Genomic DNA, 16,431 nt, shown 5'->3' with positions numbered 1-16,431 from the left:
GTTGGCTGAGAGAGGCTTTGGCACTTGGGTCGGAAAAAGTGCCAAAGCTTGCGGGTGGTTTGTAAAACTTAGTTAAGATAACACACCTCTGCTTTTAATGGGTTTAGTCTCATATTTGAGTAAATAAAAGTCCAACAAGCCTGTGTTTTACTAAGTCTGTGATGCATTTGTTCAGAAGTCATCGTTAAAAAGCCAATATGTTCACACCTGCACATGGATGATCATGAAAGTTATTTTTTATGTGTGACGGATTTAATGAGACAAGTACGACAGTAGTGCTCACACACAGCACGCCGCTTCAGCTTCTTTACGTTGACGGTGAGCGGCCGTCTGGGGTTTTGAGGCTTTCAGTCTGAAATCTGACTTCAGGTGATGATCAGCTGGAAATGTGCAACTGGAAACTACAGATTTTCACTTGTACTTTTAGACCTCATAAAATACTTTGATTCAGATACAGTTTCTACAACTACAGTTGGTCAATGTAATAGTAATAATATATGTAAAATTATATACATATACTGTATATTTACATAAGATTGATTGGATGTTCTCAAATGGTTTGTTGTATATGTATGTCAAGAAGGTCTTCAAGGTGAGCCACAAGGATCTATTCTTGGCCCGTTATTTTCACAAAATCCACGTCAATGACTTGCCCCTAATTTGGCAAAAATACCTCGGTCTTGGTTTTAAGATAATATCCCTCAGGAAACTGATGGTGAACCCAAAGTGTGGAGAGAATCTACTCGCAAAAATGACGTATGAATCTTCGTTAATGGCGGAGCAGAGATAAGTTAATTTGAGTTAAGATCTCTCATTATTAACAAACCATCAAGGCAACTTGTGCAATCTCACTGTTGGATGTAGACATTTCCCATAAGAATAAACAAGGTGAGCATGTATTACTTATTTTAAACTTGTTTTAAATCAACTCCAATCTAATTGTGAAATATAATAGACACATAGTGATTGACAGAAATGAAAGAAATTGAACTTGCACACTCCAGTACCATTTGTTTATTTATTTCTCCCCATTCTCGTAAATCAATGATAGTATATTAAGATGGTAACACAGAACAGAGGTCCCCCATAAAGGGTTTTATTTACACAGGAGCAGATCTTGTATCGGGGGGCAATTGGTCTCAAAGAGTAAAATAATCAGAACACGGGACATTTAGGGCGGTGGGGGTTCAGACAGCAACAAGACATCGACTTGGGTAGATGGAGATGAAGCGAAGAGGGCCAGACATGTCAGGGATTGGCCAGTTCGTCTGATGTCACAGAGGAAGGAAGGCTGTCCAAGGCTCCCATCTCTGGAAGCACACACACACACATGCATGTCTTGGGGGAACATCACTGCACGCGTCGGCATGTTATTCCACCCGGCACTTCAGTTTTGTGAGGCATCATGAACATTGTGTTGCTATCAGTGAATGGCTTGATTCAGATTCTCGCCTCATTCAATCATTCTCATCTTAACCCCGTTAGCAGAAGAAGAAAAAAGAACTCGGCATTGTAGTCTTTTCGCAAACCACACGACACGTTGAATGTCAACGTTTCTGGACCCAAAACAGGTTTTATGAATACATTTCATATCAACCCTGCAGTAAAATTACAATAAATTGAAACAATTGCTTGGGTTTAGGCAACACAACTATTCGGTCAGAAAAAACATTGTGGTTTGTCTTAAAAATAACAATGCAAGGAAAACAAAGTAACGCAACAATATTATAACGTGACAGCGGAACAATGGGACATAACCAAGTAACAAATCAACCGTAATATAAATACCTTAACATAATTACTAACGTAAATAAATAACAGCCCTTAGCCCTTTGACCCATCCACAACTTCCTTCCAACCTCAATGGACTTTCTGGCAAAAAGTCGACATTCAGCATATCTGTGGTTACAATGCAATTTTTTCTCCAGGTATTCATTTAGTTTATACTGTTTCGTTATGTGGAAGTGCGGATAGTGTAAAAAAAAAAGTAAAACCTTTTTACACATTACTCCCACAACATCCATCTGTGCTCGTTGTCTTTATTTCAGATTTTCTGTCAACATGCTGTATTTTTCTGCAGCAAACTCTTTGGTCTTGAACAGATTTCTGACATCCATCCTCACTTTGAGGTTAGTTCAAATAGAAATGACGGACATACCTTTGAGCTTCAGGTACGACAGAAAGTCAATGATAGTGTGGATGATATCTCCATCTGCTATTCTCAGGGAACCTGTGGAGGTAAAGCAAAAGTGCAGCCAGCTGTCACGCCCTCTGAAGCTGGGAGCACACTGAAAGGTTTGACAGCAGGAAATCAGTATCTCCATACGAAGACATCTTGATGGAGGGAGGAATCTTAAAGTATCCTCGAAAACATTTTTAACATGACAGAGGTGTGAATTATAGAAAAAACAGATCCAAACAATGACTCTGTCTACGTGCACAAAATATTCCCCCTTTCCGAAACAGCTTAGTATGAGTATTGTCTGTTTTGGAAAAGGGGAATATTTTCTGCATAATATGTGAATGAAAATGAAAATACAAACCTATTTCAAATGTGCTGTACACATGTCCAACGAATGCTCAAGAAACCTAACAATATTGACATATTCCAAACGTCTAAATCGGAAAATTCTATATTAGGAGTAATAAGGCTACTGTGTTAGCCTTAGTGCCCTGGGTTAGGCTTTTTCTGCTACTGTCTTAGCATTGGTGCTACTGTGTTAGCCTTAGTGCCATGGGTTAGGCTTTTTCTGCTACTGTCTTAGCATTGGTGCTACTGTGTTAGCCTTAGTGCCATGGGTTAGGCTTTTTCTGCTACTGTCTTAGCATTGGTGCTACTGTGTTAGCCTTAGTGCCATGGGTTAGCCTTTGTGCTACTGTGTTAGCCTTAGTGCTACTGTGTTAGTCTACGTGCCCTGGGTTAGCCTTTGTGCTATTGTATTAGCATTAGTGGTACTGTGTTAGCCTTAGTGCTACTGTGTTAGCCTTAGTGCTACTGTGTTAGCCTTAGTGCTCTTCCCTCACCGTGGAAGCATGCAAGAAAAACAAACGTTTTCTTTAAGAATAAAAGGTAACGTGGTGAGTTCAGAGTATTCCTGTAATGAAATAGAATAAAATAGCGAAGGTTTGCCGGGTCAGTAAGGGGTTGCACGACAAAACCACAGAGTTGATCTTTTAATAAAGGAAGTCCATTCTGCGTGTGAGAGACAGACAGACCTGTTCTGAAGTCCTCCTCCTGGCCCATGTCCCTCTTGCCAGCTAGACCCGACTTGTCTCCCAGAGTCCTGTGTCCATCTATTCCATCTGGACAATGAGGAGTGATCACAATCAATGCAGTCAAACAAACAGGTGCACTAAGCTCCAATGAGGTACACTGCAGTTCAACTTGATTTAAGTATTGCAGCTATTCAGTTAAAGCAGTTTTTTATTACATTTTTCAGCATGGTATTTGGTTTTGTAATTATTTGGTTTAATTTCCAAACTTGTACGGACCACCTGCAGGGCTTGGCTCATGGAATTGCGATAAAAAATAAATAAAAATAAAAAAAGATTTTGGGACTAACAGAAGAAATCAAAAGAAGCACACGTCTAAAATGGGAAGGACGGCCGTGTTAACACACAAAGAAATGCTAAAGAATAATGATGAAATGAGCAATAATGTAATAGGCAAAGTGGTTTGCGTAGCCATGGTGATGGGTGCCTATGGGCTCACAGATCATAGCGAGTTCAAAGTCCTCATCGTCATCAATAACTAACACATTTTTAAAAGACTGGAGCATCACTTTAAAACGCTTGCTCAAGGTCATCTCTGTGTCCAGTAGAGATCTGCTACCTGGACACAGTTTCCTTTTGTTGCGTTGGGATTATTTCTAAAGATGAGGGAAATGTCTGTGTGTGTGTGTCATGTGTTGCAGTTAGATACACAACGCCCGCAGGAAGACAGCGTGCAGTCGATGCGTAGCTTTAGCCTGGCGAATCAGGAATAGATGCTCAATAGCTGCGGGTCTCAGGTGGGGTTCAATCCTCAGTGGGCTGCTGTTGATTTGGGTCCTAAAGACATGCGGTACTGGAAGGGCTCGAGCCTCAGAAGCCCAGTGCTCACTGCAGAGACAGGCCTGTGTGTTTCTTGCTTGGAGACGGTCCTGAAAGGGACAATATAAAAAAGGTCACGAAGGTGACGCTTAAAAAACACTTAACGTTTGCTACATACACGCCTTGCGTCCGCACTTCTCCGGCATTTTGGAACTCCTTACGACAGAGACGTTTGGGAAACGCCGCTGAAGCCGTTTTAGTTTGAACCCTCCTGGGTTGCGTTTTTTTTGCGTCTGGACGGGCAGAAACGGTGACGCAGAAACCCACGCTCGCTTCTTGATTGGGTCTCATCAGTCAGGACGCGTCCTCCCCACAATCACGTGACAAACGACATCAGCCTTAATTCAGTGGTCAATTCAACATGGATAACGGTGTACAGGCGCTGCTGTCTATGCTAGCATGTGGAGGGAAGCAATTATACAAGCGCTTCATCGACAACTCCCGTGTCCAGTGACGGTATCAGCTCTGGTTATGTGATGTGCGTTTTCAGGCCTGGTAGTTAGGGTGGGGATTTGTCGCACTATGGCCGACGATAAGCACCTTTTTGTCCTCTCGGGGCTGGGTTTGTTCAGCTCCGGTTCCCCGGTTACGTAGCGTAAAATGAATGGGAGAACTGGTAGTCTCCATTCTCCCCCTGAAGGATCTCTTAACAAAAAACGACTCTTCACAGCAAATGAGACGGTCCCAAATGGGCTTAGCACTAGCTTTGCCCTGTGAAACGTGCTCGAAAAACAAACTCCAATGTTTTAAATGCTGTCGCTTCCTAGATCGCATGCTAAACACAGAGTCATCTCAGAGTAATTTGTTCAGAGTTGTGCTGGAACCTGGCAAGCCCTCCGTGAGCACAGAACCGCTGCACCCAGAGGAGCCGGCCAAGGCTAACTGCTCCTTTGTGCCTCTCGTGTTTTACCATTATGCTAGGATCACAGAGCTCAGCTTTTTTCTGAAAAACATCGAAGATGTCAACACTTACTGCAGTTCTCAAGGTCTGATTAGAATCCTTAAAGACTCTTCTTGCCATGTGTGGGGTGGGGGAGAGCTGTTTAATAATACACAAGATGTACAAACTGGGCTTAGAACCTTGAGGTGCGTCTGGTTGCTGATGATTAAGTTCATGAATAACTAAACCTTTATCTATTTTCTTTGACTTTGCAACATTACTCACCAGTCTTTTTTCAAGTATGGGTCCTCATCACTTTTTAAGTTCACACACTGGGGTACGTTAAGAGTGGCCATGGTGTGGTTGAAGAGGAGGGACGTTAAGTGGCTGGGGGGGTTTGACTCAACTGAGCTTACTCATTCGCTTAAGTAGCGCTTGAGCTGTTTGTGTGCTTGTTAAACTACAAGTCCAATTAAAATGCATGCATTGGAGTGACCAGAAGGAGGGGAAATAATGTACGTTAATGGTTTTGTGTTTCAAGTACAAAGTGCTCCTCCTGTCTCTGTGGGCCCTTGGTGTTTTGATCGTTACATTTAATACTATGTATCCTGCAATGTTAAATGCCGTGTGTTTTATTATGTCTGTAGAATGTAGTGTATTTAACTTGAAAACGTAAAACCTCTTATTTTAAGTATGGTAACTTAAAGATTTTAAAAACAATCCTTGTCAATGGTAACTAGCAAATGACTGTAAAGATTTGCAGTGAAAAAATGGACTGGCAAATACTTTTGTTGGTTAATGTGATCACCTTGGACATTTATACATACATACAGCTTGCTCTATGTTCATGTGAGTTTTTACACCCAAACAACAGGCATATTCTAGCATATAACTTTAAAGGGAACCATTTTGAAATAGCTCAATTCAGCATTAAGTTGTCTTAACTTCCAAGATGAATGGTTCCTAACATCAAAATCAACCAACAGAAGTTGCCATACACACTATGCTATGCTAACATATACTACATGCTTGTGAGGTAAAAAAAAAAAAAAAAAGACGGTCCAAGACAGTATTTAAACAAAACAGCTAGCCTAGCTCCATGTAAAAGAGAAAACTATTTATTTCCATACTAAACCTTATTTAAAATGACTCAAATGTAAAAAGTAAAAGCATGATATTAAGATTTACGTTCCTCAATTACTAGCTGATATGATATTATAGCATAGCTGTAGGGTTGGTGGAAGGCTTCTTCTTTTTTCCCCGCTAAACTTGTGTTTTATGCTAAGCTATGCTATCCTACTGTGCTGGACACACAGGGTTGAGACTAATATTGCTCATCTAATCTGACCCTTTCCAAAAATGAACTTTTACTTTTAAAAAGGAGTTCTTTGAAATAACTTCCAGGTCAATTTATGGTATTTTTTTCTGAGACGTTTTTAAAACACAGCAAGATCGGATGTCTCCGTGTTGATGTCATATCTTACAGTACACAACATTACAAGCAACCCAATGGCCACAAACTGCTCACATTCGGCAGAATTCTGCAGTTCTTTTGCGACTTGGCAAAAAGAAGAGTCATTCTGTGGAAAATGGCTGCAAAGTGACCTGCACTGGCAGCATCATCAAAACGAAATCCATTGATAACATTGAAATAATGGCCTCAATTAACAGTAGTTTGTTCATATTTAGTGACTAACCACTACAGCTAATGAAAGTCTTCTAACCTCGTCTTGGCTGGTACTGGAGCTTGGACCCTTTTAGAACAACGCTCACGAGAGGCTTTTCCTGTTCCTCCCATTCTGTCGACATAGCGACACAAACTCAGCACAGATTCCTTCGCTTCGAGCACAGAGAGAAATGCAATGTTTGGAAGCGTAAGCACAGGCAGCAGCGGGGTGACGGACGACCTTCCCCGGATGAGTGACAGCGGCAAGCTATAAGGAGGCGGGATGTTTGGACGGAGCAATTCCCAACCCGACGCCAAGGCCCTGCAGCGGCCGTACGTTTTCTATCTTACATTGATTGACCAGCTCGTCTCTGCCTCGGACACTGGGAGAATCCTTTATCTGAATTAGGTGATCAATACGACCTGCAACACAGGATGAGGCAGGAGCAACCTTTACCTGGGCTTCACACACACACACACACACCCACACACCCACACACACACAAACAAAGGGACAACATTTTCCAGATTTCCTGCCATGGAGTTATTTGGACCCCACAAATTGGTACAAGCACACACGCACACGCACACAAACATCTGGATATAGCCAGCGTTCACAGTAATGAGGCTGTATTATAGGCTATATTATATTTAAGTCAGCTGACACGGTGGAGACAATGAACAGGGACAAAGACACAGAACAGCATTGATTCACAGACGATGGGCTCGGCCCTTTTTAGTGTCGCGAGCCGTGCTGGTGGGAATTTCAACTGACACCGGTGAGCTGAGGGGTCTGCAGAAAGCATTTCAAGGAGATCATTATGTTCACCGTTTATGCAAGGTCGTAATTTAAAGGTGCAATGTGTAAGATCTGGTGAGGCGCTCCCAACACGCAGGGGGCAGCATTTCACCACCAAAAATATGAGTGTTTCCTCATTTCCGAATTAAATCCGATAAGCAGCGTACCGATACGTACACGGAACCGGTACCGCTTCTCCTTCTTCCTCTCATGTTTTGACAGTGAGGACAGACGCAGTGACTCGCTATCGCCTCTCCAGGAGCGAGAGGTATTACAAGACGCGAAGGGATAGGGCTAGCTGGTTAGCGTGCTAATTTCCGTAGATATCTCTGCACCACAATATGTAGACGCCTCGGACAAGACGTCAACACTGTCATCTCTTTGTGTTCTGTTGATCATGTCCGTTGCCTTTTTGAATACTTTAAACTACCATTAAGGGCAGATCTTACACATTGCTCTTTTAACAAGAACTATTTTCCACCACTGCACTTTTGTTTAAAGCTAATACATTAGCCTATATCAAAAAAAGTTTGCCATTTCGAAAAAACTTTCTGAGAGTTAGAACTAGAGGAGAAGATACCTAGATACCACCCTCACATTCGCCCATTAAATATGAAGCTTCAGCAAGCGGTGGGTTAGCTTAGCTTAGCATAAAGAGTGGAAACGGGGGAAACAGCTTGCAATGGCTTTGTCTGACGGTAAATAAATCCACCTCCCAAGCACTTCTGAAGCTTCACGCGTTAGTTTACACCTAAGTTGTTTAGTCATGTTGTTTTTACACTGTTGTGTTTTCAATTTGTTCATGGTTCATCGTGTAAACCTTTTTTTCATCCCCTGGTTAAGGTAAATAAACAGGTTGAGCTATTTATCTGCCAAACGCTGTTAGCGACTGACACTCAACCCCGGTCTGGAGTTTAAGTCGTGTGATTGATTTTGTGTTTGAAAAAAACTCAAAGATTCAACGAGACAAATGGCGTCTAAGCACACAGAGGCGGAATGATGCAGAGATACGAAGATCATAGTCTAACAGCAGCATAGGCATGGAAGTGAGTGTTGAAAAACAAAAACACGTAGTTAAAGTGTTCACATTTCAGCAGTTCTGGAAGTGTAATTTAGTACAAAACCCTGTTCAAGCAACACTTTTTTTAGGTTTACTTACGCAACAAAAATAACCGTTACTAAAAACATATCTTTTTCGACTACATATCGAAAACATATCTTTTTCGACTACACCTTGAATAAGGCAGGTAGCACCGTAGTACACTTAAATGGTACTTACTGGTACACTTTGTAGTTTAACTTTATTGAAGAAATTGTACTTTCTTCATTCTTGTTGTTCTGAGTTTGTCCTCATGGTTGAATGCACTTATTTTAAGTCGCTTGGGATAAAAGCGTCAGCTAAATGTAATGTAATGTAACAAAAGCACTTGGTCAGGAGATAAGATCGTAGTAAGAAAAACATAATTAAACTTCAAGTACGGAAGTTAACACGGTACAAGTACAGTTAAATAATGATGTGGTTTAGCCGACAAAAGTACTTTGTTGGGATTAGAAAAAAGTTGTGTTATGTGGTATGTTTTCTAAAATAATTCTGCTTGTTATGTAACTGGTGTCAATACAATTTGGAAGTTATCCAGCAAAAGTACAGTAAAATAATTAAATGGTTAAGGCAACAAAAGCACTTTGCTGGGTTTAGGAAAACATTGTGGTTTGGGTTCAAATAAGTACATTTGTTGCGTAAAATAAAAACATCACTGACGTGTCTACGGTTAAATAAGTCAATGTTGATTTGCTGTTACGGGACAGAAACAGCAGTAACAGCCTGTTACTGATGCTGTGTGTGTGTGTGTGTGTGTGTGTGTGTGTGTGTGTGTGTGTGTGTGTGTGTGTGTGTGTGTGTGTGTGTGTGTGTGTGTGTGCGTGTGTGTGTGTGTGTGTGTGCGTGTACTTACGGGGACCTAGCAGGTAGCCAGCACTGTTCAGTGTCCAGCCTCGTTTCTCCTTCGCCTGCAGGGTCAGCAGACACACAATGATCAGATCATCAGCGGTGTCTTCAAATATTAAATGTGTTCATTTTCACTCATTTGAAGATGAATTGGTGAATTAATACATGAACTCTTCTACCTCTTTCCCACATTTTGTGTATTATCATATCAATTCAAACTGCCATATTAACTAAACACACTGACAAATATATTCACATTGGCGCTGCTTTATTGTCTTTGCTTCGGTGTATTTTTTGCCGACTTCTGACATCTCTGCATCAGTAAACATAAACAAAATAAACCCCAAAGGCTCTGGTGTCACGGTGAATATACAATGAAGTCATCCAAATAACAAGCATACATTGAAACTCTTCAATTAAATCAAACTTGTATTTAATTATTATTTTTTTCTGTTAATTTTGCATTTCAGTTCTTAATAATTATATGAGAAAATACTTTTAATTTATCAAGTATTTAATTCCCACAGGAGTATAAACAAAACTAGGATTTATGTGGTTATTTTAAATAAACTATTTATTTATATTGCTATATAGCGTTATATATCATTATTGTGCATTCATTTCTGAGCCCAAATGTCAAACTGACCCACGTGGAAAGTGACTTTACCTCTCTTTCTCTCTCTCTCTCTCTCTATATATATATATATATATATATATATATATATATATTGAGCACATATTAAAGTGTAATAACTCCAATATCTATTTCAGACTGCACAACTATCAACCTAAACAGATTGTGATATTTAAACCTAAACATTTCATGGGATTTCTCCCTTGTCCAATTTCTTAATTCAAATTGTCAAACTTTTATATTGTTTTATAATAGTAATGTAGGTGTTTTACATCACACACACGATACCAATCAAGCCGTGCTAAAACGTTGAATCTGAACAGCTCACTTACCGCAATGACCAACCCGATGGTCTCAGAGAGAGTTGCGCAAAAGATGAGCGACACGCAAAAAATCCCAAAGCACCTCTGCATCTGAGAAAGAGACAACAATAAATAAATAAGTGAAAAGCATTCCGAAACGTTTACAGTGGAGGAGGAACTTCACCAGGGAACATTCTGAGGAACTTTCGGTCGGCGCAAAAATGAACTTTTCGGGAGATCAAAAAGAAAGCAAAGGAGCCGCTTACCTTTGATGTGACTTTCCCGCGCCTGTTACTCTGAAGTCTGCGGCAGAAGATGTGTTGACACTCAGTGGTTCGGATGAAACTGGGGGGACTCCGTCCACCTTTTTATGTCCCTCCATCCCCCCTCCCTCCCGTAGACCCGGTGGGCAGGTCACGAACAGCTCATAATGAAATTCAATAATATCATATAATGCCATCATCAGATCTTTTTTTCTATGTCGCCCTCGGAGACATGATTGGATTTTTTTTTTTTTAAAGGGGGGAGAAAAAAAAACACGTAATTCTTCTGTCCTAATCTGATATGTGCCTTCTTGTACCTCTAAAGTAGCAGGTGGTCAATAAAACATGTTCTTCAATGTTTCATCAATGTCAATGATTTTATGACTTGTGATTTTTCTTCATGATTGCCTTAATTTCTTGCTGTCTTCTTCTCATTGTTTGTTTGTTTGTGTTTGTTTGTTTGTTTGTTTTATTCAGTCAATCATTACAATACAATACAATATTCTATATAATATACAACACAGAAAGACTGAAAAGGTTCAGGTAGAAGCAAAAAATGCTTATATATTACTATCCTAAATTATCATCATCAATTAAATCAGATAATTAATTCGAAATAAAGAAATATATATATATATATATATATATATATATATATATATATATATATATATATATATATATATATATATATATATACATATATATTCATATATATATATATACACATAAATATACATACATCTTCCATATAAATACATTTCATTCACACTTGTAAGACTCAAAACTTGTTTTATAAATAATCCTTTTGAAAACCAAAAATGAGTTGACCGTTCCATTTTAGCATTGTTCCATAACTGAACTCTTACAATAGAAATACATCTTCTTTTAATCCCTTTTTTTTTAGCTCTTTGTACAATAAACTTACAAACATCTCTCAAATCATATTTACACTCATGTATTGAATGGAGCAGAATTTATTGAACATTTTACATCACATTTTGGAAATAATTTGTTTTAACAGTTGTAGCAGAACAGTACTGATTTTGCAATAGTGGTGGGAAATAATAGTAAAGCCTGACTGTGGCTGCAACAGTAATTCAGCCGTAGCCATGTTGAGAGCCGCATGGAGGCAATGCCTGAATCAAGTCTCTTTTTTCTTTTTTAAAGGACAATTCGAAGAGATTGAGGCGATCCATGTCACCACTTTTGCCAGCGCCATTGACACAGCAGAAGGTATCAAAAGAGCCAACGTGAGCCCAGTATAAGGTTCAGTATGGATAATGCTGGGTTTGATGGTCCGTGGAGGGAGGTCATGGTTCAGCACCACAGAAGGAGACGAAGCTGAAGTCATTCACTGCACCTTACAGTGTATCAGTAGTGAACCGTTTATTTTTCATCATCAGTTTCTTTGATCACTGACAAGTGTAGTGTTTCATAACGTTCATTTTCACCTGTAATTCATCTATAAACATCATTTGTATTGTTGTGTGGTTGTTCGCAGAAAGTAGTGTTCATCTTATGGACGCTACACTTTTTGCTCCATTGTAGGAGTTTTGAGCATGAATTATACAGTATTACATTGCAATGTATAGTCTTTGCAATAAATAAGGATTATATGTTTTTATGACCTAGAAATATAGATAAAACACCATTGTAAGTTGACGTACACTCAGTTTGCCAGTTTATAAAGTCCACTAGCTAAAACCTGATGCGGTTTAATAAGACCTGCGATAGATCTTCTCTTCAAAATGTTTCAGTTTGTGTGGAAACTGTTTTAGATGTTGATTCAATTGTTTGTTCATCTTGGAGGCTGCAGTTCGTGGTGCTGTCGATTTGTATTGCGTTGTAGTGACCGATGTTTCTATTATTTTGTCCACCCCAATGAGGGTGGGCTTAAAAAATGGAAAGAAAGCTTCCGACTTCTCTTTCTTCTCTTACTCTGGCAACCTTGTGATTGACAGGTCGCTACCACGGCATTGCTACCACAGAATTATTCACATTTGATTTCACTAAAAGACACTCTCAGACGTTGGCCGTTTTTTTTCTTCCAATAAGTACAAGCCTCTTTTGTTTTTGCTAGTCAAAGAAGTGGCATCTAGATTTTCACAGTTTCTGTAAATTACAGATGCACCAAGCCAGCTAGCTAGCGCCAGCTGCTAACGGTACTTCGCCCTGCAGGGCTTGACTCCCCTTCTTATATACAGTCTATGGATGTGACAATTGAATTTGACTGCAATTGGAGATGCAGCATTGGTTTGCACTCTGGCCACATTATTGATCTTAGGGTACCCTGTAACAAAACGTGGTGTGGGAACAGTGTCCTTTCTGTGAACCCCCATCCGTTTCAAAACCCACCACATGCAGCATACATCATGAAAGACAGGCAGCCAATAACACAGATTACATAAAGCGCCAGTAATACGCTGTGCTGTGCAATATGAGAATAATGTTTCTGGTAAAAAACACTAATAACCAGCTAAACAATATATACTATCCTGCCTGTAAAGGGTTAACAAATCCAGAGATTTCCTTCAGAGATCCCAAAATCTGGTCACCTCAATGTACGTAAAATGTATCATTATAAAAATTAAACTATCAAGAATAATTGTGTTATTTGAAATAAATGCACATGGGTTCACAGCCCCTGAAACTGCTATTTGATTAGATTGTCCCTATTTGTGACAAGATTTCATTTGGGATTTTAATTTGGCACAATTGAATACAGCCTTTATATTTGCAGTGTGAGTGAACAACAGCTTTCTCTTCCTTGTACCGGGACTGAAGAACATCCGGATTACAGTGTGGCACATGTTGCAGACTGAAATTAAACAATGTTTCATCTCTGTGAGGCTCCAGTGGAACCTAGTGGTGAGGCTTCAAGATTGCCTGGACACAAAGCTGGGAGCTAATTACGCTAATAATCAATTCTAATAACATTCGGCTATTTTTGTCCTCTGGCACATCTTCACACGCAATTACCAGCTCTTGAAAAGAGGCAAAATCACATGATGCTTCATTGGATCTTAACAGAGGGCCAATAAGCACAATCAGCAGGATAAACAGGAAAGCGATCCAGGGACTAGATGAGGAAAGAAGTATTAAAAAGCCTTTATTGCTGTTTTTATTGATTACTTCCTGTTAATCCTGTTTTCCAAGGGCGACCTACACATTTTTGATCTATTGTTAAAGGTACAGTGTGTAGGATTCAAGGTGACCTATTAGTAGAAATGGAATATAAGAATCATGACTCATTTTTCATTGGGGTATAATCATCAGAAACAATTGTTGTGTTGTGTGGTAGAATGAGCCGTTCATTTCAACGTAGGGAGCATTTCCTCTTCACATTGTCCACCAAGTTGCACCGCCATGTTTCTACAGTAGCCAAGAATGGACAAACCCCACACTGGCTCTAGAGAGCCTTTCCCATTCGCCGGAAGGCCCCCGTAGTTCCTCTCCATGCTTGGAAGGAAGGGTGAACGGAGCGATATTCAGTTTGTTGCAATCTAGAACCTCACCACTAAATCCTACACTCTGCTCCTTTGAATACACAGAGCAACCAGTTTATCCTCTGAGTACAATCAATGGTTTGAGGCTGTTATCATACGCTGTTTGAAGCTACGCTAATATAGTGCATTACTTTTGCTAGTTATAGATAACATTGTTTGTAAATCACCCACGTAATTAATTTGTATGGAATCCACTTTGAGCCAAGACAGCGATGTAGGATAAAGAGTGACAAAGTCCTGCCGGGGGGACAGATGTGTCTCAAAACTGAGGACTTCCACCCAGGAGACAACTATTTGTGTTTTGTGTGAAACCAGAAGACCTATTTGACCTATCTGACATGTAACTTCTGTACTTTCATATTTGAACCCAAATCCTGATTTCTGTCCAATTCTTTCCGAGTGGTTTTGTTGCTGGACAGGAAATCGCTGGCCGGGGAGTTGACCTTCCTTTCGTAACTTGTGTAGTCTACCTAGCTAATGCCAGGAACGTGAAATAAACAAAGCCTACTTATTTTAAAGTAACACACTTGTTTATTTTAACCCAAATTAAGATCTTTTGTTACATAAGTAAACCCAAACATGTATTAATTATGCAGGGCGGTGGATGAAAGCCTCTGAGACATCACAACCTTCTCTAACGGTCATATTGATTTGTTTCAATAATATCCATTAGACTCCATTCAGAAGCCCGTAGCAAGAAAAACATATTAATAAAAAAGTTTGTGAGGGGAGGACATACAAAATATATTGGATGTATTTTACATCTTCGCTGCGGTTGTCCAAATAAACATGGTGATATTTTAACAGAAGAGAAGAGAGGTGGGAAGCCATTTCCTGCTCTCTCTTCCTGCTCTCCACCTTCCCTCCGTGATAACACACATCACAAACTGACCTGTGGAGGGAACCTAACCCGCATGAGGATTTCCTGTTACTGCCTGTAATGATGGTCACTGGCATCAGACATGATGGTGGGCATTACCACGGAGTCAGGGCACCTGATGATGATGATGATGATGATGATGATGATGGCACAGACACAGTGAGACATGATGCATGGTGAAAAAAGGAGGGAATGTTACATGTCAAATAAAAGAAAGGAGAATGAAATGAGAACAAAGAAGAGAGGGCAGAGTAGGTAAAAGAAAGTTAAGAGGGCGAACAAAAGGAAGAGGATAAGAGGAAACAGGGAAATGAGTTTAAGCACTTTATGCATGCCAGTATCACTAGGAATGATGTCGGTGACGAAGTAGTGAGACCCGGAGACGAGGTCAATACGGACTTAATGTTTCCCTATTTGTCTTCCCCGGCCCGTAACATACGTGGTTGTCACGCACAGCATGTGGAAGGCAAGACACTTCCGGCAGACAGAGAGCGACATTTGTATTTATGTCTGCCTGGCAAATAACAATCCATCACTCACTCTCTCTGAGCTCTGATTTAGTCTCCAGCAGGTCATGAGAAAACAACCCGTTCTCCATCGTCAAATGCTGACGCTTGGTCAGTGGCCCCTCGACGTGATACAGACGCACCCTTTAGTGTTTGAGACGTCCCGGGCTTTCCACCACCTCCAACGTGGATGAACCCATCCGCGTCATTATTAGACGTCAGAGCGCCGAGGAGGTCGGAGTGGATGAGTTGCGTTAACACAGACTTTCACAAAGGAAATTCTTGTTCGTGTCCAGTGAAACCAAGTCCATGTTGACTTATGTTAACTTACTTTTATTACATATTACAATTGTGGGGTTCGTTAGGTACAAGCAAAAAAACATACAAATGCACTTTTCACCCAACTGTTCATGTCTTGTGTGGACTCATTCTACCTTACTTTTGTTATCATGGCTGTGGGGTTAGTTAGTACAAGCAAACAAACACAGACTTTCTCCCAGGGAAACCACTGTTCTTGTCCTGTGCGAAACCAAGTCAATGTTGACTTATTTGACCTTACTTTTGTTACGTAACTTATATACACAGCGTTAGTTAAGTACACGCGTACTTCACATAACAAACACTTATTCTAACCCAAACATCAATCTTTTCCTAAGCTGAACCAGGAAACTTTGTTGCCTTAACCTTAGCAAGTAAACCCCAAAAAAAGTAAAATGACATTGGAAGTTTATTTTGAAAAGACACTGTATGTATGTAACCAGCGGAAACTGACACGCCACTTAGTGATTTGATCCATTGTTGATATAAAATATTGATTTGTGTAGCTTTATAAAGTTGAAGCAATGCTGGTACACTTTACATTTCTTCTTCTTCAGCTTTGATGGTGACTGTAAGAGAGGCAGAGTTGCCAAGATGTCCATACGAGCAGGTCAACATCGAATCAGATCAAATGTGT

General features: G+C 40.1%; 1 protein-coding gene across 1 annotated transcript; it reads right to left on the bottom strand.

Moving 5' to 3' along the window:
• Positions 1-1,248: 1,248 nt before the first annotated feature.
• On the bottom strand, positions 1,249-10,429 carry gal (galanin/GMAP prepropeptide; the record flags this gene model as incomplete). Its single annotated transcript, XM_079223783.1, has 6 exons — positions 1,249-1,310; positions 2,159-2,230; positions 3,217-3,303; positions 6,990-7,061; positions 9,390-9,444; positions 10,349-10,429. 6 exons carry the CDS (start codon positions 10,427-10,429, stop codon positions 1,249-1,251), a joined length of 429 nt encoding a protein of 142 aa, XP_079079909.1.
• Between the last annotated feature and the right edge of the window lie 6,002 nt (positions 10,430-16,431).

This window comes from Taurulus bubalis (assembly GCF_910589615.1).
Source record: "Taurulus bubalis genome assembly, chromosome: 9".
Taxonomy (NCBI): Eukaryota; Metazoa; Chordata; class Actinopteri; order Perciformes; family Cottidae; genus Taurulus; species Taurulus bubalis.
Note: the sequence above shows the minus strand (reverse complement) of the source record. Positions and strands in the feature narration are given on the sequence as shown.